This window comes from Vespa velutina, chromosome 2 (genome assembly GCF_912470025.1).
Source record: "Vespa velutina chromosome 2, iVesVel2.1, whole genome shotgun sequence".
Classification (NCBI taxonomy): domain Eukaryota; kingdom Metazoa; phylum Arthropoda; class Insecta; order Hymenoptera; family Vespidae; genus Vespa; species Vespa velutina.
The window spans coordinates 14,689,747-14,712,546 of record NC_062189.1 but is presented as its reverse complement, the minus strand read 5'-3'; the positions used below and the strand labels follow the sequence as shown (position 1 = coordinate 14,712,546).

The 22,800-nt window shown below is 32.8% G+C and overlaps 2 protein-coding genes across 2 annotated transcripts; one reads left to right on the top strand and one right to left on the bottom strand.

Annotated features, from left to right (window-relative positions):
- The first annotated feature begins 528 nt into the window (after nt 1-528).
- Nucleotides 529-2,431, top strand: LOC124957719 (30S ribosomal protein S11). Its single transcript, XM_047514936.1, has 5 exons — nt 529-848; nt 977-1,104; nt 1,176-1,276; nt 1,390-1,455; nt 1,622-2,431. The coding sequence occupies exons 1-5, from the start codon at nt 619-621 to the stop codon at nt 1,727-1,729; spliced, it is 633 nt and encodes a 210-aa protein (XP_047370892.1). The 5' UTR covers nt 529-618; the 3' UTR covers nt 1,730-2,431.
- Nucleotides 2,432-2,773: 342 nt separating this feature from the next.
- Nucleotides 2,774-21,863, bottom strand: LOC124946563 (trypsin-1-like). Its single transcript, XM_047487379.1, has 5 exons — nt 20,907-21,863; nt 14,295-14,478; nt 7,435-7,739; nt 5,940-6,091; nt 2,774-3,163 (listed from the first exon to the last, which is right to left on the bottom strand). Exons 1-5 carry the CDS (start codon nt 20,986-20,988, stop codon nt 2,987-2,989), a joined length of 900 nt encoding a protein of 299 aa, XP_047343335.1. The 5' UTR covers nt 20,989-21,863; the 3' UTR covers nt 2,774-2,986.
- Nucleotides 21,864-22,800: the final 937 nt, after the last annotated feature.

The following is a 22,800-nucleotide window of genomic DNA, read 5'->3' as shown; positions in this document are numbered from 1 at the left end:
TAAATGTAGAAAGATTTGAATTCTATCCCGGTGTACATCAATAACAAAGTCGAAAGAAATAATGTCGATAATGTAGGAATCGTAATTTTGATATCCGCTAGAGTTCGCTGAACGAAATACATCTTAGGAGAAATGAAATAATTTTTATGTTTTTTTTTAGTTAAAACAAAGAGTACAATATGTTCTTTCTCAAGTATTATATCATTTGTTAATATAAAATGTTTTATTAATTTTAAGAATCATGCACTACATTTGTCGAAGCAAGATATGTTAAATGGAATTTTCATGTAACGAAAGATTTACCTTCTGCATTCCTATTGGTCGTTCATTTTTTTCTTTCTATTTATATTTTTATAATATACATTTTTCTAATAGGAAATTAAATATTATTTTATAATTAATATTTTCTATATATGTCTGATAAATTTGAATATACCTTTGATTATCATCGTTGTAAATTTGAAAACTTTTGGAAGGATTTACACTGTATCGCAAGTAAACGCATGCGCATTATTAGTTATATATTATACACTATGGTATATATATATATATAGTTGGCATATACGTAACCTATACGTTAATTTATTGTTGCAAATAATATAAGTTACAAATTTTATAATGATGAATACACTTTTATCATTAAGAATATTATCATGTACAGGGAAAAAATTGTTAATTAACGATACGATTAATTCAAAATATTCGTTTGTAAAAACCTTAAGAAATTTTCACATAACCTCTTTTAATACAAAAGAGATAAGAGGTGTAAATGACAAAGTTAGAGTTGGTAGTAACAAATATAATTTAGTTGAAGGAGAAGTAGAAGGTTCAGTTCATAACTTAGACCAGTGAGTAAATGTAAAAACATTTTTATAAAACATATTATTTCTATGTTAAGAAAATTAGTTATATACATTGTAGTTTATGCATAGAGTTTAATATAATCAATTTAAGAGTTGTATGTATATTTTTTTAGAACAAAACTATTCCCTGAAGAAGACACACCAAATTGGATTTTTAAAGGTATACCATATAAGGAATTACCAATTGTTAATATAAAAGCAACTCATAACAATACTATTCTATCTTTGACAGATTATCAAGGTAATTTTAATAACTCCAATTTCAATAAAGTATTGTTATAAATATATTTACATATTATTATATATTTATAGGAAAGGTACTAGCAGTACATTCTGCAGGTAGAGAAGGTTTTAAAAATACTAGAAAGGGTACTAATGTCGCAGCGCAACAAACGGCAATTAGTTTCAGCGAAGTACGTATGATTTTTATTCACAGTTCTATCTTTTAGAGAAGCATAGAAGCATATATAAACGTTTCCATATTCTAACTAACATGTGGATCTATGAAATATTATATATTTTTCAGACAATTCGAAATAAATGTACACCAGTAATCAGAGTACGTGTAGGTGGATTAGGTTCTGGTAGAATGGTAAATATATTATGATAAAATATATTTTAAATCTGATATGTCGATAATAGAATATTATAAATTAATACTTTTAATAAAATAAAATGTTTAAAGTCAAATATAAATAAACAATTATTTTAATAATATCGTAGATATGATTATTTATATGAATTCTTTTATATTTTAGGCTGCTTTGAAAGGTCTTCAATTATCAGGAATAGAAATAATATCAATCACAGATAGTACAAAAGTTTCGTGGTGTCCACAAAGACCAAGAAAGCCAAGGAGAATATAATTATATCCTATACATCCAGAACGGCGTCTTTAAAAAGTCATCTTATTATTATAATTTAACAATTATATGTACATTTACTCAAAATTAGAACTTCATATTTATATCATTGTGTCAAAATTGCTAATTTCATAATGCAATATAATTTTCAAGTTACGTACTTTTCATAGAAATATTTCTTCATTTCCTTGAAGATTTCAAATCCGATAATAATTCTGAACATTTTATTAAGTTATTATTAAATAAAATTTAATAAAAGTTTTCAATTCGACATTGAGAAACTAAGTAAGTTGAAGAAATAATTTGTCAATGGTACGCGTAGAAAAAAGCAAATTTTTAATTTTTATTCTCTTTTAATTTGAAAATAATTGTATAGAAAAAAAAAAAAAAAAAGAAAAAACCGGTTTATGGATTTCATCACGATTTGATATTAGATTACGATCTTATATATAAACGTAAAAATATTTCTTGTTTTGCATTTACGAATAATCGATTATTCGAATCTCAAGAGTCTTACTATAAACTGGAAAAGCGTATACAACCCCACAAGAGAGTTTGACCTACATAGGTTAAAGTGCCCTTGGGATATTGTAGCCTATATTCTGTAATTAAGCGTTTCTATCCTTAACTATAAACTTTCAACGAAAGTTATACGCAACGTTTATTGTGCTGATTTATTGACGGTATTGTCTACATCCTACCAACTGAATTGGTACATATATATAAGCGGGATGTGTGAACTTCTGTTTACAGATTAATAATTCCGTCTTTATTAACGTTCTATAAATATTTGGCATTGTTTTGTAATATATAATATAAGTTATATAATCGTCTAATACTATTTACAATATTCTAATAATTTATAATACTCATTGTAGCTTATTATATTATTGACTAGAGCACGACAAAGTAACTCTTAACAAAACTTTGTATTATTCTAAGCATTTCACGCATTATACTCAGTGTTCATAATACATATATATATATATATATATATATATATATATATATATTATATATTATATATTATATATTATATATGTAATGTTAAACGAGGAATTACAGGTAATGAAATTATTCATTCAGATCTTATGAATTATTAGGAACAAATACACGTGTCAAATTTTGTCTATCGAACTCAATAATTTAAATAATGATGAATAAAAGTATCGAGTAGATTAGTCAATTATCCAAACGGTTTCAATGCATGATAAAGAAAATGATAAAGATCAAGAATAACGTCGATGATTTCTCATATGTTCAGGATTGTCGTTTTAATGTGATTTGTTGCATGATCCAGGGTACGTATTCAGAGACTCTTGTGTAAATACCAGGAAGACGTGGTCTGGCACAACCAACTCCAGAGGAAACTACACCTATGACCATCGTATTACTATCAGGATGATTTCCGACCATAAGAGGACCACCACTGTCAGCCTGAAAAAAAATATATGTCTCGTATAATTTTCATATATTTATTTTTTTTCATATATCTATTTTGAAAAGTAATCGATTTTACGTTTTTTAAAACATTCTTTTACGAATTCATTTATTTTTTAATTCATTTATCTTTAATATCTACGTATTTTCAGATTATTAGATTTTCTTCTTTATTTTAAATCCAGTGCAATTTTGTTTTTTACTCTCTTACTTTTTCACTCTCTTTATCTTTCTTTATTTCTCTCTTCAACCCTCCCCCCTCCGCCCCTCTCTCTCTCTCTCTCTCTCTCTCTCTCTCTTTCTCTATCTCTTTTTTCTCCTTTTTCTATACACATAGATAGAAAACAAAGCTTTTATACGGACAAGAAAATATAATACTATATAGATATCTGGCTTTTACTTTTCTTTGATGTCGAATCAAAGCTCCGTGATTCAATTCGTGTACTTCGTCTTTTTCTTTTATTAAAGAGATGATTGGATCAAAAGATAAACATTGTATCAAGTAAAAATGCTCGCGCATATAATGCTATTATTGTATCAACTTTTCCCATTTCAATTCGATTATTTTCTTAATCTTTTTCTCTTTATTTTCATAAAGAATGAATACACATTTAAGACATACATTTTAAAAACCATATGAATGAGTGAATGAAGAAAGAGAATAAAAAGATGGAAGGACAATGTATCGAACAAATTTTATTATATGTTAGATCATTATATGTTTTCTTCTTATTTTTTATTCGAACGAATATAATGTACATATTTATATACCGTATCGTTATGGTAATACCTTTCTCAAATTTCTTTTCTTTTCGTTTGAGCTTGAACATCAGAGATAACTGTCATAATCAATATTGATCGATCTCGAACGAATACGACGAGACACACGTCACGAGTATAGAATTTCAATATTCTTTGGGGGAAAAAAAAAAAATATCATATAATATCTATTGAAACTCGAAAAGTTCATATACTAGATCGAGTCAATTTATCGTAAATGGGTCACGTTCATATTTTGGATAAAAATAGCGCGTACCTTATCGTGGTATATGCTCATGGATAACGAGAGTGTGGGAAAACAAAATGAATCAGCCAATTTCTGAAGCGATGCGTTTAGCAAGGGGAAAAAAAAGAAAAAAAAAATATATATATATATATATATATATATATATATATATATTTGTGCTACATATCCATGGATTTTCCTTTTACGATTTTTTCCCCTTGACAAATTGTCATATAAAATGGACGAGTGTTTATGCTTTTTTTTTTTGCCCCTACGAAGAATCGATGATCACCAGGCACGCGTTCCTATATATTTTCGTTCGAAATAATTTCACAATGTTACGAGACCGCAAAAGCCATCGGCGTTAATTGCAAAGCGGTTCTCCACGTGTCTCTGATTGGGTCAAAAGCTTTTTGATTAAGTGTTGCAACGATTATGTGTATATTCGTATATATATATTTATATATCCCCATGTGTAACATGGCACATTGATATTATAGATTGTTTAGTGAAACATTCGAAAGAATTCATTATTTTTTAAAAAGGTAAGATCCCCTTCAAAGATATCCTTTGAGTATTCTATTTCAAGAACGAACTTTGATATAGCGTATCGTCTCTGGTGTGAATCTAATTACAAGCTATTATTCTATTCTCTTGAAATGAAAAGACAAAAAGAGAGAGAGAGAGAGAGAGAGAGAGAGGCAAACAGAAAGGATAGATATTCTAAATGTTTACCGAGTGATACAAACGATCGCGTTAACTCGTAAGTGCGAAAGTTTCACGTAAATTAACTCGTATTCATATTACGAACGATTATTTCTACCGCGAATTACGTACGCTCGACGACTCACCCAACGATGTTAAATTGTGGAAAATAAATTCTCGCCAATGATAACGCTAATGTTCTTTCTTGTTTTTTTTTTTCTTTTCTTCTACTTTTTTCTTTTTTTCTACTTTTTCTCTTTCACCCTTTGTTTTTTCCTTTTTTCTTCTATTTCTTTCTTTCTTTCTTTTATTTTGTTTATTATCTTCTTTTTGTTGCTCGATAATATCGCAACATTAATAAAAGCTACGAGAAGAAACTTTCGAGATGGCACATGGCAAAAGTGGAACGTCTATTACATAAGTACTACATTTTTATTCTTATTAATCCGTACGAAATAGGAAAGAAATAATGATAAAGCCGTGCCAAAGTGCATCATTTCGTCAATAACGTTTGTCAATGTTCTCTAGCAGTACCGCACATATGTCGTTGTCCTTCCGGGACTCTCCGTTTTGCGGCTAAGCAATTATCGGACGCGGCTCTTCCCATTCGTTCGTGCGAATTGTTCTGAATTCTCTGCTAATCACGCACGTACGAGAATCTCTCCTCTCTTATATTTATCGAATTTTTCTGGACTGCTTTCTTTCTTTTTTATTTTTTTTCTTTTTTTTTTTTTTGTTCGACGACGATAAATTAGATATTAGAAAAGTTCGGAAATTATTCTTAACTAGCAAACACAGGATCAATTGTGTTCGATGAAGTCACGTAAATGAATCCATTACTTTAAAATTATTATTAATCAATTATTATTATTATTATTTTTTTTTTCTTTCCCCTTTCATGACAACTTTTGTCTTTTGGTTATATTTTTCCCTTTATAAGAATACAAATTTCTTAGAACGAAAATCAAATTTCGTGAATGGCACCTCGACTTTGTCCTTTTTCTTTGTTTTTTTCTAAATATACAATGATAAGTGAATTGTAAAGGTGAAACAGCTACTTACCCAACAAGTATCTCGACCACCCTCCTGATGACCAGCACACATTTGTTGCGATTCTACGCGCGTGGACTTTCCTTGACTGGCGTACCATTCTCGGCAAATGCTGTTCTCTACCACTCGAACGCTTACTTTCTGCATCACATCCGCTCTTTTGTCTGCAAGATAACAACGTAACGTTCCGACATGTAGCTTGACTTGTTCAACGTGTATATATCTAAGTACTTATGCAGTAGATATATATATATATATATATATATATATATATATATATATACGAGAACTTTATTCGACGCGTTAGAATTATTTTCATCTTTCTTATCTTTCCAATTTTCAGTCTTTTCAAAGTTTTCCGCTTGAATAGAATGAATAAATTGGAATAGAAATTTCGCGACGCGTGAAATTTAACATATACATATATATATATATATATATATATGGCTCTGTAATTTTAACTAGAGAAATCATCATCCTATTTCTATCGCTCGAGGATTTCCTCTCGTTACGAATCAAGTTTACATGGCACTGAATATATCTATATACTATGTTACCTATACGTTTCGTTAAGTATACCGATTGTTGCAACGTCCGACTACCTTTCGAGACTATTGACATTTCCGTATCTTCTTGAGAATACTGTGAATATAGTGGAACAGACTCTATCTTTCTCTTTCTCTCTATCTTTCTCTCTCTCTTTCTCTCTCTTTCTTTCTCTCAATCTTTCTCTCTCCCTCTCCCTCTCTCTCTCTCTCTCTTTCTCTCTCTATTTCCGTTTCTCTGTCTTTCTTCGAGTAAAGTTACCTCGGAACGTTCGCAAACGTGTTCTGAGTTCCTTTGACTCCGATAAGTAAGCAAGAACTTCGTAAGATGTAACTCGAACGCAGAATTTAGGAAGGTACTTGCTTCCACTGCAGACAAAACTCTAAAGTACATTTTGATATCTTCCTCGTGCCGTGGACGCGTCGTCATTACCGTTTCTACTTCCTTCTCTTCTATTCCCCTCCCCCCAATCTCTCTCTCTCTCTCTCTCTTTCACACTTACTTTCTCGTAACTTCCTCGACTCACGACCTTCCATCCTTACCCTATCAGAGAGCTTTTAAACGAGCGAAACATTCCACTCGTGACTTCGACCTAACGCGCTATTCGTTTTATTAAAATTTTCGTAAAATAAAATCAATTCATGTAGTTTTCCTCTCTTTTCTAAAATGACATCGATTGCCTGTACATTTATATATTTACTTTTTTCTTTTCTTATAAAAAAAAAAAAAAAAAAAAAAAAAAAAAAAAAAAAAAAAAGAAAGGGAAAAATATTTTATCAAGATATATTTGTGAGAAATCTTTTATCAATATTTCGTTCTTCCTATGATTTATTTACGTAAATTGAGATAAGGAAAAGCAAATATTCTATGATTGTTCAATCTTTGAAAATAACTCATAATCGAAACGTTTAAACTAATTTATAAATGATAAACTAATTTTTCAATATGATAACTAACTCACATCTAGATCTGTCTTCACCAAGCCAACCCCAACCAGCGGCCACTGCGTTCTCACCACCAAAAGCTCTGTACCCTGGCTTTCCCGATGCCGCTGGCAAACAGACGGGTTTCACGCTTTCCGACCAGGTAATCGGCCTCGACAATTCTAACAGGGCAATGTCGTCGACGTATCGGCCACACCTGTGACCGGGATGCATCACCGCGTTAATGACACTTTCCTCTCTCGCCGCCGGCGTTTCCGGGCCTTTCAAGTCATACTCGCCAAGGGTCACTCGTAATTGACGTATCGGAATTGTCGATGTACCCCTGAAAATCGAATCTTAGTTGATCCAACTGTTCATTTCTCTTTCCCTATTTTCTCATTTACTTACTTTATTTATATTAATATTTCTTTGTTTCTTATATTTTACGTTTATACAGTGATCATTTCATATTATTACATGCATGGACATACATATACAGAATAATTAATAAATACAGGTGGTCTTTCTTTTTCTCTCTCTCTCTCTCTCTCTTTATCTATGAATTTTTTTTTTTTTAGCTTTATCTTGATATTACATATATAATATCTTACTCGTTTAATGTTCCTCATAGTTATTACTCGTGTAATATTTCAAGTATCTATTTTTACAAATATATATATATATATTTTTTTTTTTTTTTAATATCGATTAAATGTACAATATATTGAAGCTCTAGAAAAAAGTGGGCCATCACTCATGGAATTATTCTACATATATATATATATATATATATATATATATATATATATATATATATAAATTGCATGTAAGTTAATTACAATTTTTCCATGTACTCTATTCATGTAAAATACACGTACAATACTCTTTTTAATTTCATTATATATGTGCTTTCTACAATACTTCGTATCACGCATGTGGAAAATAATGTACACGTATCGTATATGTATAGATTACACGGATAATCACTTTTCTGCAACTCAGAACTTTTTCTCTTCATTATATATCACAAATCTTTTTCCTATCGAGGTAAAAGTAGAAATGAGATAGAAAGATAGGAAGAGAAAAAAGAAAGAGAAAGAGAAAGAGAGAGAGAGAGAGAGAGAGAGAGAGAGAGAGAGGGAAAGGATCGAGTAACCGTACGGAAACTCGTCACGATACTTGTATTTTAATTAATCCCCTTCCATCCACCAGGAACGTCGTTCGTCGTCGTTTTCAGCGTCGTTTTTGAGCTTAACGAAGCTTAACTATGGAAGGTGGACCCAAAGGGAGAGAGAGAGAGAAAGAGAGAGAGAGAGAGAAAGAGAGAGAGAGAGAGAGAGAGAGAGAGCAATGTGCGCGTTCGCGCATGCTTTCGTAATTTCATCTCGAATATTAGCGATACTCATTCAAAGTGTTCACCTTCATCTCTCTCTCTCTCTCTCTTTATCTTTATTTATCTATTTCTCTTTGGGTGATTTTAGTTGTTATTTGAAACAAATTTAGACTAATCTACCGCGATCGCAAAACTTTCCTTCGGGCGAGGAACGTTATTACGCGAATTTACGAGAAACGATTCTATTCTATCTCAGCTATTCTTATCCTTCTTATTCACTTCCTCTTTTTCATTTTCTTCTATGCCAAGCATGCCGAGCCTTTATTACAATTTTTCGTCGCGCTTTCGAGCGGAAGTCAAACCCTCCCCTCCACTTTACCATCACCCTTACTATAAGTTTATTCAATTTTCTTTCCAATTTATTCAATGGAAGATACTCCATTAAAAAAATTGGAGAGAGATCGGAGTGGGCTTTAGAGCGGGACGTAAAAGGAATTGAAGTGGAAAAGATTAAGCGGTGGAACGGCTACGAAATTAATAATCCGGTATAATCCATTATAAAGATAATGCGACTTCGCCGCTAGCTGGTGGTTACTTATTTCCTTCTTGACCTAATTACGCTTTCTCTTCTTTTCTTTTCTTTTCTGTTTTTTTTTTTTCCATTGTTTTTTACCGTTTCTTTTTTTGTTTCTTTAATTACCACTACTTTCCAATCGATTGTTAGCGTAAAAAGAAAAATTCATGTAATAATATTAACATCGAGATTATTACAAAGAGAAATTATTTTCAGAGGAGATCTTTGTAGTAAAAATATTAGAAGTTCGATTCTTGTTGCAAAAAATGTGTATAAGTTCGTTTAAACGTAGATCAGGAATATGTGTTAGTTATACATGAACAGTTTCTTCCCTCCTCAATTGTAGTCGATTATCGTAGTTCGAACGCACACACCTAATATCGCGGTCGATCGACTCGTGGATACGTTCTATACCTCTATCGAAGGAGAATGCGCTCAAGTCACTCCTGTGAGAAGGCTATTAATTGACGATGTTTGTATACTATAGATTTACATCCACGTTCTAATGTATTAGTAACGTGAAACGCAAAGAGTGAGATATATGTACGTATATATGTAATACATACTGTTAGAATATCAATGATGCCGATATGTAATCAATGTCGATATGTAACATATCGGTCAGGCATGTGGTCTGATAATTATCATGAAAATTAAACCCGAGTCGTTTGTTCTTGATTGCAAAAGGACTTTCTCCGTGTCCTCAAAAGGGAAGTGTAATCAAGAGAGAAAGAGGGAAAGATTGAGAAAGGAAAAAAACTAGTCTTTGTGTCGTAAGAAAAATCTTCCCTTGGACGTTCGCAATTATTTAAGTGGGATTTCAGGCGTAGTAAGAAGAAGAAGAAGAAGACGACGACGACGACGACGACGACGACGACGACGACGACGACGACGACGATGTTGCGAGCGACGCATCTTCGTCTCGGCTTCTCCCACTAAGAGTCGCTACAGTGGCTTCACTTAATTAATCGGTTTACCCTACCTCCGAATAATTAACAAAATTACGACACTATCTCCTTAAACGCACGGACGCCCATTCTGGAAACTCACTTTCTCTCTATCTCTATGTATATATATTCTCTTTCAAGACGAAGCTTTCTAAGCTTTTCTCCAGGACTCGTTTTCCTTTCTCGTCTTCTTCCTCGTCGTCGTTGTATTTCGCAAAGCTGTCTTAATGGACTCTTCGTATCCTCTCGCCTGTTTCTCTTCTGCTATTGTTCCATGAACCACGGATTATATGGTTTACCTTTCACCAGATCCGCGGCCCTTTTCCTTCATTGATGTCGTACCCACTTGATTAAAATATTTACCATGATATGAATTTTCTTTTATTCCTTTCCTTTTTTTTCTTCTCGCACTTTTCATTTTCTATTCATCATTTTCTCTCTCTCTCTCTCTTTTTCGTTTTTAGTTCTGATATTTTTTCAGTCCCATTCATATACATGAATTTAATTATGCCAATATCCAAATTGCATTTGAAAATAGTTTTTTTTTTTTTGGTTTGTTAGTCAAATGATGTGACTATCCTTTTCTAGCCGACACTTAAAATTTCTCTCTAGCATGAAATATCAAAATTACCGTTAATTTTTAATACCAATGTGTACTTTTTATTCGATAAACATGGCGAACGATCCGTCTATTATATGAATTTAATAGTGAATCTGTCTATTTATACGAATTTCAAATCAAGTTTAAAATATCAAGTTTGATTTATATTTTTATATAAACGTTGATATTGATCGAATGTTTAATACTTCTATTACTGCGGGTAATATTGATAAGTGATACTCAATTTCAATATTTATTTCATTTTTTTTTTTTTTTTTTTTTTTTTTGATGATTGCGTACGTTTATTCTAACAAAAATAAAGTTCTGTTGATAGCGAAGCCATGAATTTGATTAACATGACATCTAAATTCATACATTCCACATATATAATGTATTAGAATAATATGTGTATTAGAATAGTATAAATGCAACGAGTATTAAAAATATATAAGATTAATTTTATCTTATTCGAAAAATTATTCGTCTTATTCAAAAAATTATTCTCATACCATCGTGTATATGATAAATCGATGAAATTTTTTTGAGTAAAGCGTTGATTTGTTCGCGCTGCGATTGAGAAACAACAATGCGAATAACTTACTCGCATTCACCTTAATTCTCGTTCGTTCCATACCTCTTTGTGATATCTCGCCGGTGCGTTTTGTGCATGGCTGCTAGCAATTACCGAATGGTCTGTAATCTACACGCAATCATGGCTCGCAACAGTGAATGCGTTCTCGCTTCTGCGTTCGCGCACTCACTGCAACCCTCTCTGCAAGAGCTCGAATTCTCATTCCCGTTGTATCCGTTGTCCCTCCATCCTCTTCCTTCCTATTTTCCCTTTGTTCTCGGACCAATGACCGGGAAGGATACACGATAACTAACAGTTCGAATCTCTCCGAATATACAGCGCGTCGCGCATACGTTTGAATTCACTATTATACATGTAACCCAACTTCAACAAAGTATTTCAGATCAGTAAAAGATTATTCTTCATACGTATACGTATTGATAAATATATCTTCTGAAATAATGAAAATATGCAACAGATATAGACCAAGTTTTCTTAATACTAAAATATATGAAAAATGTATAATAATCGGGTGGGGGGGGGGGGGAACAAATGAATTGTGATAATTATTTCAAAATGAAAATTGTCAGTAATTTTTTTACTTTTTCATTCGAAACAGAAAGGCTAACGATTACTATTCGCAGTCATAAAAACACAATAATACTTTAATTATCACAAATATTCTTATAGAGTCTTGTGTATCTTTAATAAAAATACATTTTTAAAGAAATTAAACAGATTGACTTCTTCGTAATAAATAAAAAAATTTAATCGAAAACACATATTGTGAATGTTTATTTACTTTCATTCTACGAATTCGATTCTGCGAGATGATGAATAAAACCAAGTGCTTTTTCAATACAAACCAATCTTGATATCATGTAAGGGTATTGATGACCTACATAAATTTAATTCAACGAATCAATGACAGATAGATATTTTTTTTTTTCTTTCTTTTTTTTTTTGAACAGATTTCATATATTTTAAAGAGATCACTGACATATATAAATTCTTAGAATTTGAATAAATTGTGGATAAATCAATAAATGAATAGGTATGCTGTCAATACGTATATTTACATATTAAAAGTAACGTTGGCCTACATAAATTCTTAAAATTTAGTTTGGCAGATCAGAGATGTATTTTTTATAACTGATATGCGACGATATTTTTGACTTAGATCAATTTTTGAAATTAGACTCATCGTTCAATGTTTTTTAAAATATGTCTTGTTATCAAGCCGTTATCTTCGAAATTGAAAAATAATATTTTCCTTAATTTTTCAATCGTTTAAAACTCATTGTAACTTTTTTTCTTAATAATCGCGTGTTTTCTTAATAAAGCCGATTAAAAATGAAACTCAATCGAAATTAGAATATAAAATAGTATACATTGTCAAAGGGATGGATATAGAGGTATCGTTTTAGCTATAAAACGTACAACAAGATAAATTAAACGTTCCTGTTTTTAGCGTTCACCGTGTACGCAATTTATATTTTGTAATTGCTCGCACGAGATCACCCTCTCTCTGTTTATAGTGCACACCGATGGCATGTCACCGAGCAAAATACATTAGATTCGTTTTCGTTACATTTTATTGCGAATAACGCGAGAGAAATGTAATTTTATAACAAAATTTTTTTCGTTATGGATGAAAGTCGTTTGCATACGTTGAACTATGATAAATGAATGTCTGTGTGTGCGTGTGTGTGTGTGAGGCTGAGGCTGCATTATACAATACAATTATATTCTTTGCATTTGCACTCAAAGGAATTGAGAAAAATGAGGATGTATTATTATTTTTTTCGTTCTTTATTTATATATTTATTTATTTATTTTTTTTTAAATTCATTGCGTACGAAAATTGCGGTTAAAAAATACGTATCCATAGATTTGACAAAATCAGTAACATTCATCTTTTTTATGTCTGTTTTCCTCTTTTTTATGAAACGACCATCGAGCAATGAGTAAACGTAGACAACAACAAACGGTTTTTAATGTATGAAAAAAAAAAAAAAAATGATTGCCGAAAAAGAATTTGGACAACGATAGCGTGTCTTTTTCCAACGAGTAAACCGTGCCTAATCTTCGATATCGGCTTTCCGCAGCCGTCAAATTGGCACGAGTCCGAGTTTTAAAATTCGATTAGTAGTCCCACTCCGTTTATTCAAAAATCTCTCCATTTTTATTACTAATTTTATCATTGACAACTAGTGGTTACAATGCCGATATTTATGTAAACGAGAGAGTTTTGTTCCTTTTTTTTCGTTTATTTTTTATCTTCTCTCTCTCTCTCCCTCTCTCTCTCTCTCTCTCTCTCTCTTTCTCTCTCTTTATAAAACAACGCGTAGGTAGGCGATATCGTTGAGCGATCAGGCGTATTCATCAGATTCGCGAAAAGAAAAATGGGCATCCTTCCATAAAGGGAATGGATAGCTCGTCTATGAATATTTTTGAATATATTCACCGTTATTATTTTGCATCCGTTATTTGAAAACTCGACTGACGCTTTCCTCGCCTTAATATATCTATATTTTATACGTAGATTCGAAGTTGAGGAAGATTTAAGAAGAAGAAATAAAAAGAACCTTCTCTTTGATGGCTTATATACTTTCGAAAGGAATCATAGATATCGGTTACGATTTCGTTCTTAAATTATGCGATTTTCTCTATGAAAAGAACTGTATTACTTTTTGTGATTTTAATAGCTTTCAAAAATGATCTATATTAATATTAAATTTTTATAAAAAAGAAAAAAAAAAAAAAAAAAAACAAGAAAAGGCTATATGTATCATCAAGTAATTTTGAACATCGGCCAATTGTCCATTTTGTAATAAAAATTAAAATCAAAATCAAAAAAATGATTACTCACGAGCATAAACAGTGAGCGGCAGTGAGAATGAATCTTGAATTGAGTATAGTACCGCCGCAAAAATGGCCACCTTTTCTCGTGATACTGACCAACCAAGGAAACTCTCGCGGTACCGCGTTTTGTCCTCCAACGATCCTGGCCGTCCGAGTTCCGCTTTCTCCACGACCGCACGGGACATCTGCCACTATTATTAAATAAAAATTTTTACGTTAATACGCAATAACAATTAATTAATTCTGACTTTGTTTCAATGAGCTAAAGTTTCGTTATAATACCAAATTTACATTTACATTCAATATTGACGATCATTAATTTAGATAAAACATAGTATTGTAATAAATAATTTCTAATTTCTATAACGTTTTTATACATGATTTAAGAATTCTAACTTTTGTTTTATTTTTAACGAACGTCAAAATATAAAGTGAAAATATTCTAATTAGACTTTTTTAATGAACTCATTTATGAAATGAATTCAAGCGTGTCCCTCTAGTATGGAACAACGCGTAAACCGAAAATTCAGAGGAGTTAAATAACATCTCAGCCGTCGCGTTAATACGAAACTTTTTAATGCCTTCGTTCTAAGCCACGTTTACTCTAACATCGGCGAGATATTATTTCCGTGCCAGCTAATTAGCGTTCGCATCATTAGTTTCAGCTACCTCTCTCTCTCTCTCTCTCTTTCTCTCTCTCTCTCTCTCTCTGTCTGTCTCTATCTCTCTCTCTCTCTCTCTCTCTGTCTGTCTCTATCTCTATCTCTATCTATATCTCTATCTATTTCTTTCCCTCTACGTCCAAAATAAAATAAAAAGTTAGTTAGACTTTCTACGATATCTTCCATTCCTTACTCTCACGAGTAATCCTTTTTTTTTTCTATCCGGGAAAATTCAATTGTACATTGTTAAAACAAACTAATATTTTAGTCGGGTTTTTGCAATTACTTTTACGATTCGTTGCTTTAGCCTGCCACGTTTATCTAAAATGGATAACGAACAGAATAATAAGAAAAATGAAGGGAGAAAAATAAAAAAGAAATAAAAAAAAAAAAAAAAAAGAAAAAAAAAAAGAAAAAAGAGAAGAAAACGATCTAATACAGATTTACGATCGTGAAAAAAATGGTCGATAAACGGTAAAGGGAAGAAAGGAATTTTATCGAATACTTTTAAACAAATCGGATCAGAGATAGGATCGTTTGAAAGTATATAAGGCCGTTCTATTTTTCACGTCGATATTAATCTGTCGCGCGAAACTCGTCGAGCATCGATCGTTCGACGCCTCCTTGCAATTCGACGATTAATGTCCGGAACGTGTCCGCGATCGGTTAGCTACTTCCTGCTGCGATTCCGGTGGGGATAGATAAAGGGATGACATTACGTTCGATATTACAGAGCATAGTACACGCAAGCGAGAAAGAGAGAGAGAGAGAGAGAAAGAGAGAGAAAGAGAAAGAGAGACAGACAGGAAAAGAGACAGAGATAGGAGCAAAGATAGAGAGAGGAAGAGAGAGAGAGAGAGAGAGAGAGAGGAAAGAGAAAAAATAAATTACGTTCTAACTTTTCCGTGCACTGCATTTACTGACCTTACCTTACGGATAACGGATACGGTAATTCTGATTGATTGCAAAACTTTTCCTTGCGGATATGGACTCTACCCTGGTAATCTCTCAGCTTCTTTTTCTTTTCTGGAATCCATCTTACGTCGGAACGAACGAACGAACGAACGAACGAACGAACGAATGAACGAAAGATGCAACGAACGAACACCGGTTATTACGGTACGTTCAGTCTCCGAGAGATAACCGACAGTTCTTAGGCGAACGATATTAAATAATTACGAACAACGCTTTAATTTCTTTTAACATTAATTCCCTTCCATCTCTCTCTCTCTCTCTTTGTTTTTCTTCTCATACATTTGTTCTTTTTTTCCTTTTGTTAATTGGAAGAAAAGCGAGAAGGGAATTTCGAAGAGCATTAAAATGTAGGTGGAAAAAAAGCCGTTTATGAAACGCGCTTTTCGATCGAGTCCGCGCAAAATGAATTAGGTTGACGTGTTTGCATCGAAAAATAGGTAAAAGAAGAGAAAGAAAATATTCTCGTGCACAGAATCAACAGGTAATTCCCAGTGCATTAGATAAATCTCCGGTGGCGTGTGTATATCCTTGCAACTACGAATGTAATAATCAATCGATCGATTGCCTGACGAATTCCATTTTCGATTGTGTGTTATTCCGCTCGTATCGTACCTTCATCCTAAATACTAAAAGGAAAGAGAGAGAGAGAGAGAGAGAGAGAGAGAGAAAGAGAGAAAAAGAAAAAAAATTGACGCGTGGTAGATAGACAGACAAATAAATTTAAAATTATTCAGATATTCTTTGTCTTTTCGATCTCTGTTTTCACGCAAATATAATATCCTGTTCATTCGACAATTATTATCGAACATGCGTGGTTATCAAGTGCGAATAAAAATTCATAAAGCTGTTTTTATTTTTTCTTTTCTTTTTCAGTCAACGCTCAATTTTCATGCATTCGTTCATTCAATCCTTCGCGTTAATCGGCTTCTGTTTTGAAAAACGTGTGCGAAACGTGATTGAACTCGATAACACCCATGAAAGCCTTTTTTCCAAAGCCAGTTTTTCCCCCAATAATATGTACTACGTATGTACGTACATACGTAGGTAGATAGGTACATACACACGTAGTTTGGGTATTCATTAATCGAACACAATCAATTGTTAACGTGCAATCTAGAAATACGTGTATCTTCGCAGAATTCACAACAATGTTCTATTTACATTGTAATTGTCTATCTAAGAAATTTTGCGAATTGTACCATTTTCGAAAAATTATACGCATCGTTTTTTACTTTGCAATAAATATTACGATTTTGTAATCTTCGCTTGATCTTCCAAAAATCAATTTCTTAAACGTTTACAATTCGCTTCTATTTTATATTGATCGAATACAAATTTTTTTCAGAAAAATATCAATCACGTGCGAATTAATTTATGAGTTAAAGTTGACTTTCGTTAGCTGGTTTCGTCTTTCAGTTATCAGACTGAAAGTGTGTATAAGTTCAAAAGACAAATATATATATATATATATAAACAGAGAGAAAGAAAAAGAGAGGGAAAGACAAGAACTCGAAACGAAACGTTTCGAAGCGGTCCTCGAAAAAGCTCATAGTATCACTCGCCGTTAGATTCAAGAGCTGCGTACCTACCTCGATCGTCCGCGTTTAATTGAAAGCTGAATCGACGCGTACAGGAATGTTAACCGGCTCGAGAGAATCTCTCTCTCTCTCTCTCTCTCTCTTTCTCTCTCTCTCTCTCTCTCTCTCTCTCTCTCTCTCTCTCTCTCTCTCTCTCTCTCTTGGAGTTATACCAGCACGGCCACTGGCGTCGCACGAATTTAATGCTCCGAACAGATAGGGATAAATACGACGGATCTGTCAGCGCAATCCCTGCGACAGTACCTCCTCCGGTCCTCCTCCCTTTCTCTTCATCCTCCTCCTCTAACCTTCGGCCCTTCTCGTTTCACGCCCCGGCTGATTAATTGGACCTCTACGTCTGCTCCAGCTCGATCCTCCTCGCCCTTTCTCCTCTTCCCGATCTCCCCTTCCCTTTCACTCATCCCTCCTCTTTCTTCCCTCTCTCCCACCCTCTCTCTCTCTCTCTCTATATATATATATATATATATATATGTGTGTGTGTATATGTATATCTCTCTTCCTCTCTCTATATCTATCCTTTACGGAAGCGAAAGGGCCACGAAGGGAAGCGACGCATAGAATTTGAAGTCGTCTCTATTTGGTAATGCGTAATAGATATGTCAGAAGCAGATTCAACATGGTCATGATAATATGCTGGTGCTATAGCTTATATATTCTCTATCTCTCTTCATTCTCTTCTCCTTCTCTCTCTCTCTCTCTCTCTCTCTCTCTCTCTTTCTCTCTCTTTCTTTTCCTTTTTTTTTTTTTGCAGAAGAGAAAGAGTTTTCGTCACCCTCCACTCGTTTGATATATTACAAAGATATCGAACACTTTTCATTCTTCTCAGATACACCTATTTCTCTCTCTCTCTCTCTCTCTCTCTCCCTCTCTCTCTCTCTCTTTCTCTCTTTCTCTCTTTCTTTCCGTCTCTCTCTTTTTCTCGTTTTTCTTTTTCATCTTTGTATTTGAAAATTTATCCTACAAACGTGTCGAGGAAAAAAGTCACGGATTACTAGGGCAGCCGTTTATAAGAGCTTTGTCATTGGTGGAATCCGCGATGAAAATCGATGTGAGAGTCGATTGGATATTCTCTTTTTTTTTTCCGAATGATATTTTATTTCTTCAAAGAGAATACGAAAGGGAAAGGGGATAGAAAGAGAAAACTAAATAAATTTCTGACGAATGAAGATCACCTCATATCGTTAAATAAAATTCTTTAGTTTCACACGAATAATTCGCATATTCAATAAGTAATCTTTTTGTCATTAATATTTCATTAAATAAATTAATAGATATGAATTTTAAAACGTTCATCGCGCGAGTGTCGAAACGCGCTTATAGAATTAAAGATTAAAGTATGCTGTTATGTTAGTCAAAAATAATAATCCCTGTGATAACTTGAAACAATAATAGAAATCTAAACGAACGACATTCGTTCTTTATTTTACAGTTAGTGAGAATTAAAGTATTAAATTTTATATTTGTGAATGTTTCATCTTTTTATTTGTAAGCATAAGTCGAAACATTAAAAAACAAAATTTGAAAAATAAAGTGAAACGAATGAATAGATTTAATTGTAGATTAGAAATATCATGAGACAGTAATAAAAATTATATCGTTAAAATATGTGGACGAGTATGCGTTCAAGAAAATTTAAATGAACGATAATATATTAATATTAAAAAAAAAAAAAGAGAGAAAGAGAGAAAGAGAGAGAAAGAAAATGAATTGATTACCGAGTAAAAAACAAATAGAAAAGATTGCGTCAGAGGTTAAGAACCTTTTTAGCAATGTGTCCGTCAGCGAATCGTGACATTGAAACGGTTGTTGACAAAAGCGAGCGAAGTCGATGCTCTCGCGAGGTCTACTATGACTTTCGACTTTTGTCAAGGTTGAATAATTATTCTTTCCTATTCTAGTCGCACCCACCTTCCGCCATGCACCCGTGCCCATGAAGCGGGGTATTATCTTTTCTTCGTAACGTGACTCATCGTTTGCCAAAATCCTTGCTTCCTTGTACTAAAAGTATAGGAGGCGACATTGATACGACGAAAATATTATCATTGCGTATGATCTCGTATGTATATAATACGAAAAAAGAATTTATTTCTTTTAATATCTATTTCAAATGGGATATTAAATTTTTTACATCCATTGAAAAATTCAAGATACTTTGCTTAGCCTAAAAAAAAAAAATCCAATTGAATTTATTATAAAAGATTATCTGAATAATTATCAAACATACTTACGTATAAAAATTGTTTACGTATAAATTGTTTACATATAAAATTGAATTCATCTTTCTCGATTGGATATAGAAACATGTAAGTACACGCGTTTTTCAAGAATCTATAAAATTGGATGCAATGAAAAATATGAAGGCCTCAATGATAGCACTCTTCTCTATTTCTCGAGTCGCTCGTTTTCCTTTATACACGTGCGTGATAATTGTGTGCAACGTTGCGATGCGAAGCTCGTTAGATCGTTTACCTTACTCGGGTAACTTAAATGAAACAACTTTTCGTATATATCTTGGTCTACTGAACTTAGTATCTTTTTTTGGAGAATAAACTACGCGAATTCGGCTAAATTGAAATTCCGCGAGCACTCTGATCCAGTTCGGACGCGTATTCGGCACCTTACGAAGCTAATTTCGTTACAACATTTCTCAATTTCTTTTTTTTTACTCTCTCTCTCTCTCTCTCTCTCTCTCTCTCTCTCTCTCTCTATCTCTTTCATTCGTCTTTGTATATATATACTTCTTTGATTTTTTTCACGCGTATTATTATCGGTAAAAACGAAAGTTACATGCTATAAGATAAATAAATAAACTGAGATTTAATTAGTTTTTTCTTCGTCAAGTTAACGTTAATCAAGAAATAACGGCTTGTTAAAAAATAAATTGTGACGTCAAAAGCAAAGAGAAAGAAGAGAGACAGAGAGAGAGAGAGAGAGAGAGAGAGAGAGAGAGTGAGAGAGGGAGGGAGATCCTTGTTTAAAAGTCTCGCTGAGAAAAGTGAAGAAAAAAGGAACGAGTCGATAGGATAACGAATTTTTTTCACGAAAATAATTATACTTCTAAGAGATATATCATGCCTCTTTTCTTTCTTCATTTTGCCGACATAAATACATAATGAAAGAAGAAAATACGATTCAACGCCTATACGAAGGAAATATTAACGCAATTAAACTTTTAAATGTATTCATTTTATTATCGATATTTATAAATCTCTTTGAAATCGAACATTTAAAAAAAATATTCGACTTATTTCTATATCGGTTCGATTTATTTCACTTAGAGAAAGGATTTCTTTTTCTTTTCTTTTTTTTTTTCTTTTTTTTTTTTTTCAAACGTGAGACTATTGCTAAAAATCAAAGAATAATTTCATGCAATCGTATACTCACGATTATTATATTCGATGGCGAACGCGATTCGCGAGATAATTCCAAGAAGCGTGCAAATTACAATGAACGAAGGAACGTCCATCTTCTTTCGTAGGGATTGGAAGCACTATGACAATGACGTTGACAATAAAGAAATATAGAAAAAGAAGAAGAAAAAGGAGATAAAACTCAAACGCGAGAAGCTTTGTCGATGGCGGACAATCAAAAAATGTTGCAGACCCGTCGACATTGCTGCTTCTTTATACGTCGTAATCTCCTCTTCCTCCTCCTCTTCCTCCTCCTCTTCCTCCTCCTCCTTCTCGTTCTACTCCTCCACCTCTTCTTGTTTTTTCTTTTTCTCGCGTAAAGTACACGTATGTATCTTTAACGTGCCATGAACTTGGAGCGACGAGCATCTGACATTCGTCGGCATCGATAAAATGGCGGTGCTACCTTCAACACGGCGAGATTCGTTTTAGCCGATAAAATGCAAGGTCTGCTTTTAACTTTACTTTTTTTTCTTCTGTTTTTTTCTTTTTTTGTTTTCTTTTTTTTTTCTTTCTTTTTTTTTTGTTTTTTTTTTTTTTTTTTTTCAAGGATAGTTTTGAAACACACTCCGTTGAGTTTCAATACTCCTCTATCTTTCTCTTTCGTTTATCTATATATCTATTTATTCGAAAAAGTAGATCGAAAGTACATCTGGAAAATCGTTCGCCGCCCTTCCAATGTGACATCGGCATCATGACGATACGCGTTTCTATCGATCTCCGATAGCCTTCTCAAAGCCGCACCCGTTCGTGTGTCTATAAATTTTCACCCTCGCTCGAACTTTATGTGGCACAGAATACACGTAGAATACACGCGGTGCCGATATTCGAGGGTCCAAGGAAAATTTTCTTGTTTCTTTCTTTCTCTCTCTTTCTTTCTCTCTCTCTCTCTCTCTCACTTTCTCTCTATCTCGCTTTTGCTCTCGATATAGGGCAAACTTGATTTATGAGTCTACGATATACATACATACATGCATATATATATATATATATATATATATATATATATATATATATGTTATCTGTACGAAAATTTTTGTGTAGAATAGTGTTGAAAGATAAAAAAAAAAGAAAAATACGAAATTTATTAGATTAACGAGAAAATGAGAATTTACATTGACGTAAGAAAGATCCTTTCGGATCAAGCATGCAACGTCAAGGAGATTATCAAAGTATTAAATCACATGGTCACGATTTGAAATCCTGCGTCGGCTGACCGAACTATGACGAAGCAATGCGTTGAATAAACATGCTCATCGCTGATAATCACATCTTGTGTACGCGCACGCTCCGCAGAACGTTCCTGTCATCGGCAAACTCCAATCGGATTATGTACCTAGGAATGATCGCCGTGACAGTCGGATAGGATAATCGTACTATGTGGAAATTCTCCTACTGACTACATTTCCTGATGATACGTCGTAATATCGGTTACGTTGACATCTTTTCGTCCGATTATGTTCGAATATCACTACATACTATGGTATCGAAATGTTATTGGCCCTAAAAAAAAAAATGGATCAGAGAGTTCTTCGTATTTCTTCCTTTTCTTTTTCATTTTATTTCTTTCCTTTCTTTCTTTTTTTTTTTTTTTTTTCTTTTAATAATTAAGAATAAAAATAAAATCTCGAACGTTTTTTCTTCTTGATGATTTTCTGTCGATAATTTTCTTTCCTCTCGATTGAGATTACCAATCTCAAGGATAAGGGAACAATTCTTTTCTTTTTTTCTTTTCTTTTTTTTCTGACGATGAATAAATTAAGCGTAAAATTTTTTATATTTTTTCAATGATTTCTATTTTTTTTTTTTTTTTTCTTCACATCTATTCATTAAAAATATCGATATTTTAAGATGAAAAGTGCGAAACG

Bases quoted from the DNA above. Each gene is read 5' to 3' on its own strand.
- LOC124957719 (XM_047514936.1), top strand. From the start codon at position 619: ATGATGAATACACTTTTATCATTAAGAATATTATCATGTACAGGGAAA. The intron at 849-976 runs GTGAGTAAATGT...ATATTTTTTTAG, and splicing joins TCAGTTCATAACTTAGACCA to AACAAAACTATTCCCTGAAG. The intron at 1,105-1,175 runs GTAATTTTAATA...ATATATTTATAG, and splicing joins ATCTTTGACAGATTATCAAG to GAAAGGTACTAGCAGTACAT.
- LOC124946563 (XM_047487379.1), bottom strand. From the start codon at position 20,988: ATGGACGTTCCTTCGTTCATTGTAATTTGCACGCTTCTTGGAATTATC. The intron at 6,092-7,434 runs GTGAGTTAGTTA...GTTATCTTGCAG, and splicing joins TGGTGAAGACAGATCTAGAT to ACAAAAGAGCGGATGTGATG. The intron at 3,164-5,939 runs GTAAGTAGCTGT...ATTTTTTTTCAG, and splicing joins GTGGTCGAGATACTTGTTGG to GCTGACAGTGGTGGTCCTCT.